Source organism: Lingula anatina, chromosome 6 (assembly GCF_051362555.1).
Source record: "Lingula anatina isolate TDL-2025a chromosome 6, LinAna3.0, whole genome shotgun sequence".
Lineage (NCBI taxonomy): Eukaryota > Metazoa > Brachiopoda > Lingulata > Lingulida > Lingulidae > Lingula > Lingula anatina.
Window position 1 is genome coordinate 14,483,916 of NC_141772.1, and position 15,009 is coordinate 14,498,924.

Consider the following 15,009-nt stretch of genomic DNA (forward strand, 5'->3'; position numbering starts at 1 on the left):
TAGATATTTTTGAGAAAATAAAAAGTTACACACAGATTTGTCAAGATTTCAGTATGTAGTATTATCTCTGTTGCAAAAACATTCCAAAATGGAGGCTTAATCATGTCCTGCACCATGACATAAAGTAACTTAAATTGTCAAAACGAGCATGAAAATAATCATTATTTTAGTTTAGTATTTGAACAATTACCTGCAACATGAATTGGACACTTCTGATGTATTTTCCTTAACATAGCCTCCCAGCTTTGTGCATTTATCAGCGAGCGATGTCGGTGTCAGTGACAACAGAACTGCTGTCTTGGTTCCAAAATCAGAAAGGTTGTTTTATTCAATTTCAATCAGATATTTATTACAAATTGCTAGCCAAAATAACATTTTTTCATGTGTATCTCTTTTACTTGCCATTGAGAAACTCTGGAAGATAACTTTCACACACACCTAATGATCACCAACATATCTTTTACTTTTGACTTCATTCAAGTACGTGTGAATAGAATACTTCCACAGTCCCTCAGCTTTGAACCCAAATAAACCTTATCATACATTGTATAAGATGGAGGGTTTGGGGGGGGGGGGTTGTAAGCCTTAGCCCCAGGTTCCTATGCCTCCTCTTGTTTCCAAAGTAATCGTGCAATCACCAGTTTTTCTGTATTGTACTCAATGGCAGGAGGAGGCAAGCTAATTATTAAATCTGTCAAACAGATTGCATTCAGCAAGAGTCCCGACTAAGTTTGGCTGGTCTACGAAGACCAATGGCTTCAATGGGAATGAGCTCTATGTTATTAAGGAATAAGAAAATTTGGGTGTACTGAACCTTCTTGTTTGAAAAACTGGTAGCTACAATCCCACAGGTTTATTTTGGATGATAAACTTTCTAAAAAGTGACATTACATTATATAAGAGGAACAGTGCAGTTAAGTTGACTCCTTTGGTCCCCTACAGTTATTGACCGTTTTAAGAAATGGCATAGAACTTGGATCAATTTTTGATTCAGAGTGGACCATTTCTGATCACAAGGGCTATTCTTTAGAAACCCCACACCCCACCCCGACCAATGATTTGTTTTACTTAATATGCAGTAATAAACAAATGTCCATAAATGCTAACGTAAAGGTGACTACTAGTAAAGGACTTCTTAGCTAGCATGAGACTTAACTGCACGTGCACTCTTGCTGAGTGTAATCACATTTACAGACTTCTGAAGCCGAGCCCACAAGAAAGTTAATAACTCCCTAGCTGCTCAAGGAGGTGCATTAGTCTGTGTAGCTGGGCTCCGTAACTCGAAAGCATCGCATGTTGCGAATAGCAATATCACATAGAGGCTACAATGTATTATATGGGGCGAGTATGGGCGAGTTATGGAATGGAGATGCTTGCGCTCGGTCGCATTGCACGATGCCTTTGAGTTACCGGGGCCTTGATTGGATTCAGCTAGAGTTCCCGTTAGGTCACAGTCTAGTTTGGTCAACCTGAACGGCCCCAAAGAACATTGCAGGACACCAAGGTTATTGCCTGATAAGAGTTGGTGTCCTGAAAGACAGGGCATCTCTTCTTGCAGTTAAGGACTCTGTTGACAATAATAAAAATTTATGGTACACCTGAGACTTATTTAATAGCTGTATCATAAAACGAGCACACTTCAGAGATATTCAGAGATATTTTTGTTAAGAAAAGGCTCACATTTTAGTTTTAAGTATTGTTTTTTTGGTGGGGTATCTGTTACACAGTATACTTCAAACTGAGTTTTACGATGTCAGTTTTTCATTGGAGAAAAAATACTGCATTGTGTCTGTAAGTTGATTTGAAAATGCTTTGGGCGAGGTTTTTTTAAGTTTTAAGACGTGATCTGAATCTTTTTGTGAATGAAACTATTTGATATGTTAATCGCACCTTTGATTGATTTAAGATGAAGATATTTGAATGTACGTGTGTGGAATTAGTTATTTTCATTTAAAGGGCGTTATCAGTGACGCGAAAGCATGCTATATAAGGGACTGTTTATTGGACAAAATCCCAGTTTCGTTCGTTGTTATACAACTCCATCTTGGGCACCATCGTTATTGGGAGAAAGATTGCTCTTGATCACTTAATTTCTAAATGATCATTTCCAAAAGAACCAAGAGATTTCCATAAATTTTCACAAGTCCATTGAACGGTGATTTTTTTGTTTGAATTCCAATATTTTATGGTGGAAAGTAAAACCATGATGAAGGAAAAGCGACAAGAAGATAATAACTGGGTAAGTGTACACTTTTTCTTTACAATATTGTTTTATCCTAGTGGTAAAATTAATATTATTTATTTTGAATTTAAGTAAATTTTTGTTTCTTGTTTACACATGTGAATGTTTAATGTCATCAAACTAAAGTTTTGCATTTCGATGACATTTTACAGTCATTGATAGTTTGACAGAGATCATTTTTAATGTTAAATTTTCTTGAGCTTATATCTTACTTTTTAATGTTTGAAAAAGATAATTTGCTACATTGCATTTCTGCTGGCCCATTTATCGATTTTAGATAGGCTCTGTTCAACACTGCAATAAATGATACAGTTTCTCGTTTCTCCACATAGAATGATTTATCAAATTTGAAATTTATCAAAAAAAAATCTTAAAGTGCTAAAATTTGATCTTGTATTGTTTAAAAAAATTACTTTTGATAATAAACAAATAAGTTATAAGTTAAGAAGAATTCTGTTCATCTTAATTAGTTTCATTAAAGGCAATATGTTATTATTCAAAACATCAATGCCTGTAGCTTCAAAACGTGTAAAAGCATTCTTTTTCCAAATTTATCTTGCATCTTATTGGAATGTTCATAGTAGAAAAGAAGAGCAAAATTTCTGGTATTCAGGAGATGTTAACACATTCAAAATATATGATACAGAGCTTAGGATTTCTTATGTATTTCAATGTGAGGTATCATCTTCTGTTTGCACTTAATAATAATGATAAAAATCAGTTATTGTATGTTTCATTAAAGATTTTAATGTGACTTATATAAAATCTAAAATCATTAATTGAAAAATGTCAATAAAATAATGCTAATAATAAAAAAATAACTAACAAACAAAAAATTATTAAACATCACTACTACTACTACAACATGAAGGTTGAAAATACTTATGTTTAAAAAAAATACTCATAGTTTGTATACATCTTTATACAAAGATTTAAAAAGAAACACTTTTTTGTCTGTGTAATATGGGAACCAGCAGATTATTTCATAATTATTGATTATTTGTAATCTGTGTGTTGCAAGATATGTATATAGGATATGGATACTGGGATACGGATAATGTGTTGCTAAGGGTGAGCAAAAAAAAAAGGTGATTTGGGGAAGGGGAGTGTAGAGGGTCAGGAAAGGGGGGGGGGGATAATAGCTGATAGTGTATGGCAGTGCTTTACCCACAATAGGGGGTACAGGCGATCCAAAATTACCACCTGTTATTGCCTACAAAATGTCAGGGAGTCCAAGTGTACCTAAAGTTGTCATATTACCCAAAAATCTATAAGTTGTACAGCTGTCTTTGAAAATATAGGCTGTCTGGTGATGCTGGTAGCTGTCTAAATGACGGCTGGATGGTTCGCTGAGAAAATCCTTGGTGAATGGGAATGATAATGTTGCTAGGTTTTACAATAGATGTCAGGTACAATGAAACATCATATTACATATGATTTTTATTTTCACAATTGAGATAGCCCTAAGGGGAGGTATGGTAATGACTTAATTTTTTCAATGGGGAAAGTTGTAAATTTTATAGGCACTATATTTTTGAAAGTCATTTTGCTTAAAGTAAGAACATCCCTTATATACTGTACAGTTTTACAGTTTTGTTCTGTATGATAAAAGTACCACAAAATTAATGCTTCACAGAAGTACATATGTAAAATTTTAATGATTTCAAAATTATGTATCTGAGAGACTGATAAATGATTTTCCCCCCATTCAAAAGATGGGGTGATTACTGTATCTCATATGGAAAGAAATTCATGCTTGTGTATTAAATCAGATAATTTGTAAGACTGACCCAACATTGACCCAAGACTGACCCAAGACTGACCCATTACAGTACGTGCTGTGTGATATCCTGATATCCTACCTTATTGCACTCCCATTCTTATATCAGAGCAATTGTTACCTCATCCTAAAATTAAAAATGGAGCACCTTTCTTTGTTGCTGTCGACTTTTGGAATGCAGTTTTAGTTTATTTGTTAAAACTGATGTGTGTCTGAATGAAGGGTAAGTGTCAGTTATGACCATTATGCAAAGTTCATTTATATTCACTTCAGTTGAAGACAGTTCTAGCTACCATTTGAGAATTTATGCCAGGAAGGTTAAGAAGGCCAAGTGGGACTATATAGGTAAAAGAAGAATGGACCTGGTGTTGAATTTTTTTATATTGGTCCCATTCTAGTGAGGTTAGAGATCTGTATTTGGATGGGGAGAAGGGCAACAGAGTGATTTATTTAAATGTATATGGCACAATAGAGAGTTTGCGTGTAGCCAAAAATTTGAGATTTGGGTGACATATTGGCAAGTGCATAGAATTGACAGGTAAGGGAACCGGGTAGGGGTAGGAAAATAAGTGGGTGCAACAATTAGCGAAGGGGGTAAGTAAGGGGGGTATTTTAGAAAGCAGACCAAGTCAGTTTTAAGAGTTATGTGCATTTGAGTAATTTAAAATGCATTAAATGGCAATTTAATTGTTGGTGTCTCAATCCAGTGTACTGGTATGTAGGGTAAGTTACCAAAGGTGATTGACTTTTTTAAATGTATGTACCTGTATATGTTTGGGATTAGGTGTGATAAAGTTTGAGAAAATTAAGGTGTGGAAGTATTCCTGCAGATTTTGGGGGTTGGAGGTGGCGGTGTAGCGGTTAAAATAAAGGGGAAGGTTAACAGCTGGTCATGCATGCGTATGAACATGCTGACGAGTTTTACAATAGATGTCACTTCATATAGTCTGTAGAGTTCATTCTTTTCATCCATAAAGAAATAAATCCATCTCATGTATCAAGAGCTTGGTGTAGTAAAAGAAAAAAAAAAAAAAAAAAAAAAAAAAACAATAGAGGAACTTGTGACTGTCTGGAAGTTTTGATAACTACACATGCATAGATATATTTTTGGGTCTGGACAGTTATAGATATTTTTAATTCAAACAAGAGATGTTTTAGGTATATACCTCGTGAAGTTAACTGTTTTCTATTCTGAAGTCGAATCCTTTTGATAGCCTACAAATATGTGTGTCACATACGGGCAGTGATGCATTACAAGACAGTACTGTAATACTTTCCTGTTAATACTTATGTTAAGGTTAATGGAGTTACCTGGTACAAAATAGGCAGCCTTGACTTATGTTACTTTGTCAGTTTATATCCTGGACAATTTTGTTTTTAAAGAATCTGAGTATATGAGCCAATTCTTGTTTGAATTCTTGGTATTCCTTAAAAGGTGCTTAATGCATTGTTCAGTTAAATCGTCTAGTCATTATTGCTTAAGTTACAGGGATTCCTCCACTTGATAGGTTTATTCAGGGTGGTTTATTTTTGCTTTGGGCAGATGACTTAATTTTATAACTAGGTCAGGATTTTTTTTTTTTTTAGAATTTTTAATTATTTGATAAGAATAAAGTTTCTGTCAGAGATACATTAATTTTATTCTTACACACATTCTTTATTACAGTTACCAATACTAGATAAATGGATATATGATGAGGTAAATAAATAGATAAATATATACTAGTAAGTGAGTGGAAATATAAAATCTTATAGATAGATGAATAAATGATAAAAAAATGATACCTCCCCAAAATTTCAGAATCAAAGTCAATTTTATTTGGCTAATGATCGATGTTTCCTTTTTATGCAGCTGATTGGAGATAATCATCAAGTGTAAGCCTATCTGTTGGGATTATTCCGATCTGTTGATTTTCATGATTTATTGTTGGCCTGATGTTGTATAAACCATATCACATTTCATAATATTGATAATAGTTAGATATAGACTTTTTCTTGCACAATTTTGAGTAAAAAAAATTGAAGAAATGATAGTTGCTCTCCAAAAAAAAAAAAAAAAAAAAAAAAAAAAAAAAAAAAAAAGACTGGCAATAGACTGTAAGATGTTGAACATTTTATTATTTGCAGAGCCGGCAAATATAAAACATTATAAGCATCTAAAAATTTCTCCATAAAAGAAATAAAAGAACTTCACTGTTAATGGATCGGTATAATTTGATAATTATATGTACAGTGAGTTTGTAAAAATAAACTCCACATAAATTTCTGCCCTGATGAAGAGACATCTATGTAATACAATATGTTTCTACAGGTGTGGCTTGACGGAATACACTATAGGGAATTGAGTATGAATACTAGTAACTGTTGAGGTAGAAATGTGCACATCAAATTAGCCTTGGATTATATTGTGAATATATTTCTAGGTATAAAAAAAAACTGGGCCACCATTGACATTGTGCAGTATGTTAAACCCAGGTTTACTTTCTTAGGTCATATAGTAATCAGGTTATCAGCTCAGGGAATTGGTTTATTTATATAATTGTCTGCCCCTCAAACTGGATATGTTTACATTACGATAGGGCATGTGTGGATGAAAGTTGACACATGTACAGAGAAAGTGGAAGCATGTCTCCTCCGCAATGGTGGGGTCGTTATAAACGTTTACAGCATTTGTATAGTGCTAGCTAGCAGATTGGCATATGGAACGTGCCTGACACAGTGTATAACATTAGGAAGACTTATTTGGAGGTGAAGTACAGTAATTGTCATTCGTGTAAGAAAACAATGATAGCATATGTTTATTTTGTACAATAATTAATGCCAGTACATATGTTGATTTTTACAGTAACTTGTATGTTTTCTCTGTGTTGGACTCATTATTTGATGAATGGGGTGCAGTATGTTGGCACATATAATTATGTTGACAGCTTTTTGCATGCTTTTCTCCCTAAGGGACAGACAGTATTGAAATATGGGTGGGTATAGTTACATTCCTGACACAATAGAAATAGTATAAATTGATACTGGCATTACTTAACATAATAGTCATGTTTATAAAGATAACAGTTAACTGCTTTGAATCGAGCATAATTTATGTTAAATTTGAAGTGCAGCAGGGTTAATTTGCATAATTGCAATTATTTGTAGAGTTTATGTGCTTGAGTGCATTTAAAACCAATTTATGCTGGCAATTGCTGGGCTAAGTATTTAAACTCATCTGTAACGTAAGAATTAAGACTGTGGAGTGATTTGAGAGTGGATAGAGGAGATGGGCAGAGAACTGTTGTAGAATAGTAAATGAAATAATACTATTTAAGATTGACATTATCATATGTCATGTGTCAAGTTGTCCTCTTTACTCTCACATCATTCCTTCTGGGGCATGGAGTTTTCCAGCAAGACTTTTTTTGTCCTGTTGATAAGACATCAGGTCACGCACAGTGGGCTGTTTAATTTTAGGTGTGCCAGTTAGTTAAAATTTGATATTGTGGAACTGTTACACTACATGAATTTGGGCCATAAACTTCTACACCTCCCTAAATTGACGTTAGTATGATACTATTAATTATAATAGGCATTATAGATACATAGATACACTCTTTACTAATTGAGGGGGACACTAGATCTCGAGGGCCTTAGGATTACTGATGTGTATAAGTATTATTTTTGATTTAGATTTAAGGAAATATTTGAGCAATAGAACATAATACAAATTTTGAGGCTTAAATAACCATAGATTATTCAAAGTTAACTGGACACTTATAATGTCTGAGATAGCGATCTTTATTGACTGGGGTAGTGCTAACACTCGCCAATTTAGCCAAATGCTAAAATTGACTTTAATTGGCTAAATAAAAGGGCTTGATTTGACTAATTTTAGTCAAATTAATACCATTTGGATAACAAATTGACAAAAAAAGTGTTGATTTGGCTAAGTGAAAAAAATTGCTAGCACTACCCTAGGAAGGGAAGAAATAAATAATGATTCTGAACAAAAATTAATAAATAAATAAAAATAAAATAAATAAAAATGAATAAAAAGTAAAAAAAAAAAAAATAATAATAATAAAGAATGAAAGAAATGAAATATAAGAGCCAGTGCAAAAATGGTGCAAATTAGGACTGAGGTTCTTCACATTTTATACCAGAACAGAAAGTGAGATAACAAGTCTCAGTTCTTCACATGTTCCTTAGCAGTCACTGAAAATTCAGGATTTTCTTGCAAATAGTTAAAGGATTACTCTTGACACAAATTCAGAAATTTGAAAAGAGCTAAATGGTTTGGACACAGGTGATACTTGCATTCAGCTAGTCTTCATTTTGGTTCCCAATTGCATATTCATGTATAGCAATTAAGGTGCTTTTACTTATTTACTAGGTGTGAACAACCGGGTACAAAATTTAAAGCAATTCAATGTAAAATGTGTCTGTTACACTCGACATGAATAAATAATTGATTTTTTTTTCATAAAATGTGAAACATTTTTTTTCAAGTAAGTGGATATATTTTTTCAATTTAAGATAGAATATAAATGATGAGTGAAAAACTAAAAAATTACAATTAAGAAGTATTCTTCCCCTCATCCTTTCAAAAATGCCTGCTTTTTGAAGAAAGATTTGGCTTGTCAAAGTTAACTATTTTAGGTACATGGTTTCATAAAAAGAGGGTCATATGGTAAGGAGTTAACAATTAAGCTCTCTTGAGAACACTCTGAAATGTAGCTCTCAACTTCTCAAGGTAATTTGAAAGTCACGTCAAGTAAACATGTTTCTGCTTTCTACCCACAAACCCGAATCGGGTGTCTGATGTTCTTTTTCGCTCAGTTAAACAAAAAATAAAATGCAATAATGTTCAATAAATATTTTTTCTAGGCTACTGCTCCTTTAGAACTATTTGAGGGACTACGTGACACTCACGATGAAGAAAACTGCCCACAGCGGGTCCCAACCTTGGTTGCCAAGGTTTGGTGATTTAGACAAACAAAGCAGTATGCCCTTATTAACGACCGAAGAGTTGGAAAGGAAAGAAGTCCAAAACGACAAAGATTCTACACCTATTAAAATGGCGTCTACAAGTGGTCAAGGTAATGGTCACTTTAATAATGGGGTGACACCACATGGACATGGTACCCATGAGATCTTGACCATGGAGGCTTTTCACCAGCGGCACCCACCCGAGTTTCCAACTTTTTCTGCCAAGACGGAGATTAAGAAAAAAATTGCCAAAAACTGTACAGGGTCCAAAGACTGTGTTTTGAAGGTACTCTTCACGCTGTTTCCATTCTTGAATGTCCTCCGAACCTATAAGATAAGGGAGTACCTTGTTGGAGATATCGTATCTGGCTTGTCTGTCGGGGTTCTACACATTGCCCAAGGAATGGGATTTGGACTGCTGGCCTCCTTGCAACCAATCCATGGACTGTATTCCTCTTTCTTCCCAGTGCTACTGTATTTCATCTTTGGGACTTCACGTCACATTTCCTTCGGAACCATGGCACTGACGGCAATATTGGTGGCCGAGGTTGTGGACAGAGAGTATCCAAAGTTCATCGACCCCATGACTCTGGATAGTAACTCGTCTTTGAATGCAACTGTAGATGGAGTCACTATGGACGATGAAATTTTGGAGGTCAAGGTTGGCATTGCAATGGCTTTGACCTTGCTCTGCGGGATCATACAGGTTGGCATGGGGATATTTCGCCTGGGTTTTGTCACCACTTATCTCTCAGATGCATTTGTTGGTGGTTTCACCACTGGGGCTGCTTTCCACATCACCACCAGCCAGGTTAAAACCATGCTTGGGTTGAAGATCAAAGGTTTCTCTGGTCCTTTTATGTTGATTTTGACCTATGTTGAGGTTTTTAAGAATATTGCTAAAACTAACATTCTTAGCCTAGTCATATCAGCTTTGTGCATTATAGTTATCATATCTGTGAAGATTTGCATCAACCAGCGTTTTTCCCACAAACTGAAAGTTCCTATTCCAATTGACTTGATTATAATGATCATTATGACTTTAGTCAGCCATTTCGCCAACTTGAATGATAATTTTGGAGTGGCAGTGATAGGGTCAGTACCACAGGGTTTTCCGCCTCCCAGAGTTCCACCCCTAGAGCATGCTGGGAACTTTGCTGTTGAAAGTCTGGTACTCGCAATCGTTGGATTTGCAATTTCGATTTCCATGGCGAAAGTTTTCACAGTCAAGTACCACTACCAACTGGACAACAACCAGGAACTTTTGGCGTATGGTTTGTCCAATGGAATAAGTTCTTTCTTCAGGTGCTTTGTTAGTGCTGTCGCTCCTCCGCGCTGCATGCTTCATGATTCCACAGGTGGAAAAACAATGGTGCATAGCGTAGTATCAGCCATTTTGGTTTTCATTGTCATCATGGCGATCAGTCCCCTCTTGGTGTCGGTTCCAAAGTGTGTCCTAGCTTCAATCATTGTTGCAGCGATGCAGAAATTATTAATGCAGTTTGAACACTTACCAGCACTTTGGAGAGTCAGCGCCTGTGATTTCTTCATATGGTTAGTCACATGGCTGGCTGTTGTTGTCTTGGATATCAGCATGGGTCTGGGCATTGGTTTGGGCTTCTCGTTCATCACAGTTGTTATCAGGACCCAGTTTGCTAAAGGGTTCACTCTAACAAAAACAGATGGTATGGATAATTTTGTGAGCGCTCAGCATTATCCAGATATCAAAGACCTGTCCAGTTCCAGCGTTAAGATATTCCAATATCAGTCAGCACTTTATTTTGCCAACGTGGAGCTTTTCAAAGACAAACTGTTCAAATTGGTTGGCAAGCCAGAGGAGGAAAAGACTGATGGTGATGTAGAAAGAGAAATGAAAGAAGTGAATGGAAGTCCAGTGGCAAATGGTAAAGAGGATGAAGTGGATGGAAAAGGAGATGCTGATTCTGCACAGAAGGAAGATGGTATTCTGACTTCAGTATCAAGTTCTACTGAGAGTATAAATCAGTTTGTGTTGATTATTGATTGTGCTCGCATCGTCTTCATTGATTCTGCTGGTATAAAGTGTTTACGTCTGCTTTACAATGAGTATAAAAGTTTGGGGATTACAGTTTTTATGGCAGGGTGCACTGAGGAAGTTTTTCTGACTCTGCAGAATGGTAACTTTTTTGATACTTTTCCTCCAAGTAATGTTTTTATGTCCTTGCAAGATGCTTATGATATGGCTCTGACAGTGGAAACAGGAGATAGGAGACAAGACCAAAATGATGCTCCCTGTCAAACTCGAATGTAATAGTCAAATTGACTATCTTGCAAAATTGTCTTTTTTATTCCTTTTTGTGAAATTATCAGCTTTATTTGCATTTTTTTTTTTTTTTGAAGAGTTCTAATTTTGTTGATTATATGTGGTTTTTACTTATTGGAGAAAATACAACATTTTCATGTTTTCCCTTGAAGTTGCTCCTGTGGTCGATTCATTTCTGAATTTGATTCAAAGATGATTCATAAATTATGCACAAAAACTATATGAAAATCATGACAAACCTCTGACATAAATAATATATTCGTTTATTATCCAAGTTTTTTTTTCTGTAATTAAGTCACTTTATAGGTATAAGTACACATGTATTTTATAATATTATTTATATATAGTTGGTTTGGGTACACGAATGCATTAAAACATTTTCCATTTATTGCATAGTTTTGGTTATTAAACAATGACATATGGACACAAAAGGTCTTGATTGAAAAGCAAAGGTTATGTGTTATATAATTGTTTATCGTTCATAAATCTGACCTGAGTCAAAGAGCGCATTCTCAACGAATTAAGCCAGGCTTTACAAAGCCGGTGACCTAAAAATGGCGGACGTACATGAAAGAAAAACCGCCTAATCTTTTAATAGTCTCTCCGCCTCTCACACGCCTCCCCACACGTCGTCCCTGCGGGGTACAGGAATTAAATCTCGGCTCCGAACATTAATATTTCTGTGAATATCACTGGTGATATTATCTCCGTAGATAGTCGATTCATTGCTGCTCTACGGGCCAAATTATTCCTTTTTCGTCTCTGTTTTCAAAGATAATAGAACAGAAGAGCTTTTTTCCTTCGATCGCCTTCAGCCGCCATGCTTTCTTCACCACGAGTTTAACTGATGAGCATGCGCACTTAATATTTCTCAGGTAGCTTCCGCATGGCGAACGGAGACGAGATTTAATTACTGTACCCCGCAGGGACGACGTGTGGGGAGGCGTGTGAGAGGCGGAGAGACTATTAAAAGATTAGGCGGTTTTTCTTTCATGTACGTCCGCCATTTTTAGGTCACCGGCTTTGTAAAGCCTGGCTTAATTCGTTGAGAATGCGCTCAAACAGTGTCTTTTGTTAGTAAAGCCGGTAAATGGAAGTAAGCCATGATCAGTCATTTGTTGTTTATGTATTGGAAATACAAAGAAGCATTGGCTTGTTGTTTGCCTTTAAGTTTACAGTTTGATAGAAGCTGAAAACTTAATTGTTAATCAAAACAGCATCATGGCAGTAGCTGTGGTTAAGTACTTATTAAAATCTATACACTATAAACTATCTCTTATTTAATTTTGATTGATGTATTATTGTTTAGTTATGTTATCTACATTTTAAACGCAGTTGGAGCTTCACTGTTGAATTATAAACATGTTTCATTTGCTAACTGCTCAGAATGACTGATGTTCACTTAAAAATCACTTAAGACCCTAGGTTTAGGACCCAGCCTGGGTGTCAGACAATTAAGCTCATTACACTGAATGCACTTTAACAAGAATCCCCCACAGAGTTGGATTGATCCAGCTAGTATGATGGGTGTATCTGAACACAGTCTTAGTCTAGTTAAAAACAGTTTACTGCTCATCATACAGTGTTGAACATACCTTTTTTTAAATCATGATTATATATTTTATCTATATGTATAGCCATACCTTTGGTTTGCGGTACTTGGTTGTTTAATTTTTGCTAATAATTTTTCAAATTTTAAAGTTTTTTTTCCTTTCTCATATTTTGTCAGATGAAGGGGACCAATAACATCTTCCACTTTATTTTTGTGTGTTTATAAGCAACACTTGTGAGAGATCCGTTGTTATATTTAACTTTGGATGAAATAAGTTTCATTCTTCCAAGATTTAACTGCTTGTTATGTTTTACTTAATAATAATATGGTATAGAATATATTATTACAAATTTTTTGTGTTTGTTATAAATGGGTTTCTTTGTCTATTTTGTCAAATTGCAGAAGTTCTGAGAGAGAGAAAGAGAGAGGGAGAGAGAGCATTATGTAGTTTGGAAACAATGCAAAGTGTTAAAAGTAGCATGAAATTTGACATTAATGCTGCTGTTGTCTTTAATCTGCACGCCTTCTAATCGACCACCTCGTGTATTAGACTCTTAATATGATTTTAATGTTGATGACTTTTGTCAGGGATTTAAAGCCACATTTAACCTGAATAAACAACTGACTAGTACTGTACCCACTACATAATCCCATGTTGCATTTTGTTTTGCCTTGCATTTTGGAAAGAAAATGAAATTTTGACTTTTTTTTCGATCTGTGTCTAAAGAAAACTGGATTTTTTTTGTTTGTTTCTTTTTACTCAGTTGTGCATGCAACAGAAACATTATTCTGTAAAGTTGTGCCGCAAGGTCTAAAACTGCTATTCAGGATGAAAATGTTAAATAAAGCAGGAATTATGGAATAATGAAGCATACAATAATTTAAGGCAGTAAAAATAGATGAGTAATGATAGAGAGTAGGACGCCTTTGTTTGGAACAAAGAAATTGATAAATCCTAACAACTACAAAATGTACAGAGATACTTTTTCACTTCCAACTTTAAACTTTTAATTTTACTTAATGACATATAAGCAACTTTGGAATTACAATGCTTTGCATAATATGGTACCAGGCACTGAAAGATAATTTGAAATAAATTACTGACTAAAACTGCTTTTTGAACCCACCCGTTTTAAAAATGTTTTAATGATGCCTTTTAGGACCAGGTACTGTCAGATATTATGAAACAAAATCACTGACAAAAACTGTTACGTGTACTGGCAGGTAAATTTAATGTGCTTTATGCATGACTGTCCATGTGGTGGCGGAGTCTTAGCATTCTTGACTTTGGTCACTGACTTCTCAAAATATGCTTAGATCTTTAAGTGTAAAGCTGCCAGTCAGGTTTTGTTACTAAGCCTGATTGTATCCCCCCGAAAAAAAAAATAATAAAATATAATAATAAAATTAAATAAAAAAAAAATTTCAGACATAGGTATTAAAGAGTTTTTATCTCAGAATTCATGTACTATATAAATTATACAAGGAAAGTGCCTTCAGCATGTGAAGATGCAATTTAATAATCCAATTTCTGTAATTGATTTGTATGTGTATACATTCAAGAAAAAAGGCCCTTTGTTCAGTTTCTTCATGTGTAACATCCCTGTCTGGTAGATAAAAGACGAGTGAACAAATCTTTCCATTGATCTTTTTTTTTCATGTATTTAAAGGAGAAAATAAAAAAGTGATATGTTGATGCTGTATACGACTCCATTCCCATACCTAGATCGATCTAGCAGAATCGCCCATCTCCAAGAAGTTTCTTGCTAAATTGCATTCAGCTTAAGCGGCTCTGATGCCTGACATGCCTATTGAAGCTGTTAGGAGTAATTAACTGTCATTGAGCAGCTTCAGCAGGTATGCCAGACATCTTAGCCACTTTGGCTGAATGCAAGTGAGTGAGAAACCCCTTGGAGTTGGGTCGATCCTGTTAGATCAATCTAGATATGGGAACGTGGTTTAAGATAAAATGTGTTATCGGAGTAGAGAGCAGGAAATAAAATAATCCGACCACCGTGGGGATAAAGAAAGATCGTTTGCTGCAAAATTTGGTGCTGATGCACCATAAAAAGTTTAAGTACTGGCAACTTATCTTCCATATGGTCCTATTATAAGTGCGTGACACAGGCATCATTATTGAAGCCAGAGAACACATTATA

The 15,009-nt window shown here is 35.0% G+C and overlaps 2 protein-coding genes across 6 annotated transcripts in view; both read left to right on the plus strand.

Annotated features, from left to right (window-relative positions):
* The window catches only part of LOC106161062 (NCK-interacting protein with SH3 domain), a 37,380-nt gene that overhangs the window by 1,711 nt on the left and 20,660 nt on the right, over positions 1 to 15,009 (plus strand). The gene's annotated exons all lie outside the window — the stretch shown is intronic.
* Positions 622 to 13,205, plus strand: LOC106161064 (sulfate transporter). 5 transcript variants are annotated; one of them, XM_013537913.2, is made up of 2 exons: positions 622 to 2,239; positions 8,895 to 13,205. In XM_013537913.2, exon 2 carries the CDS (start codon positions 8,941 to 8,943, stop codon positions 11,284 to 11,286), a length of 2,346 nt encoding a protein of 781 aa, XP_013393367.2. In that variant the 5' UTR covers positions 622 to 2,239; positions 8,895 to 8,940; the 3' UTR covers positions 11,287 to 13,205. The 5 variants fall into 5 exon arrangements, with proteins under 5 accessions (XP_013393367.2, XP_013393371.2, XP_013393372.2 ...); XM_013537917.3 differs by lacking the exon at positions 622 to 2,239 and adding an exon at positions 4,100 to 4,245; XM_013537918.2 differs by lacking the exon at positions 622 to 2,239 and adding an exon at positions 4,290 to 4,367.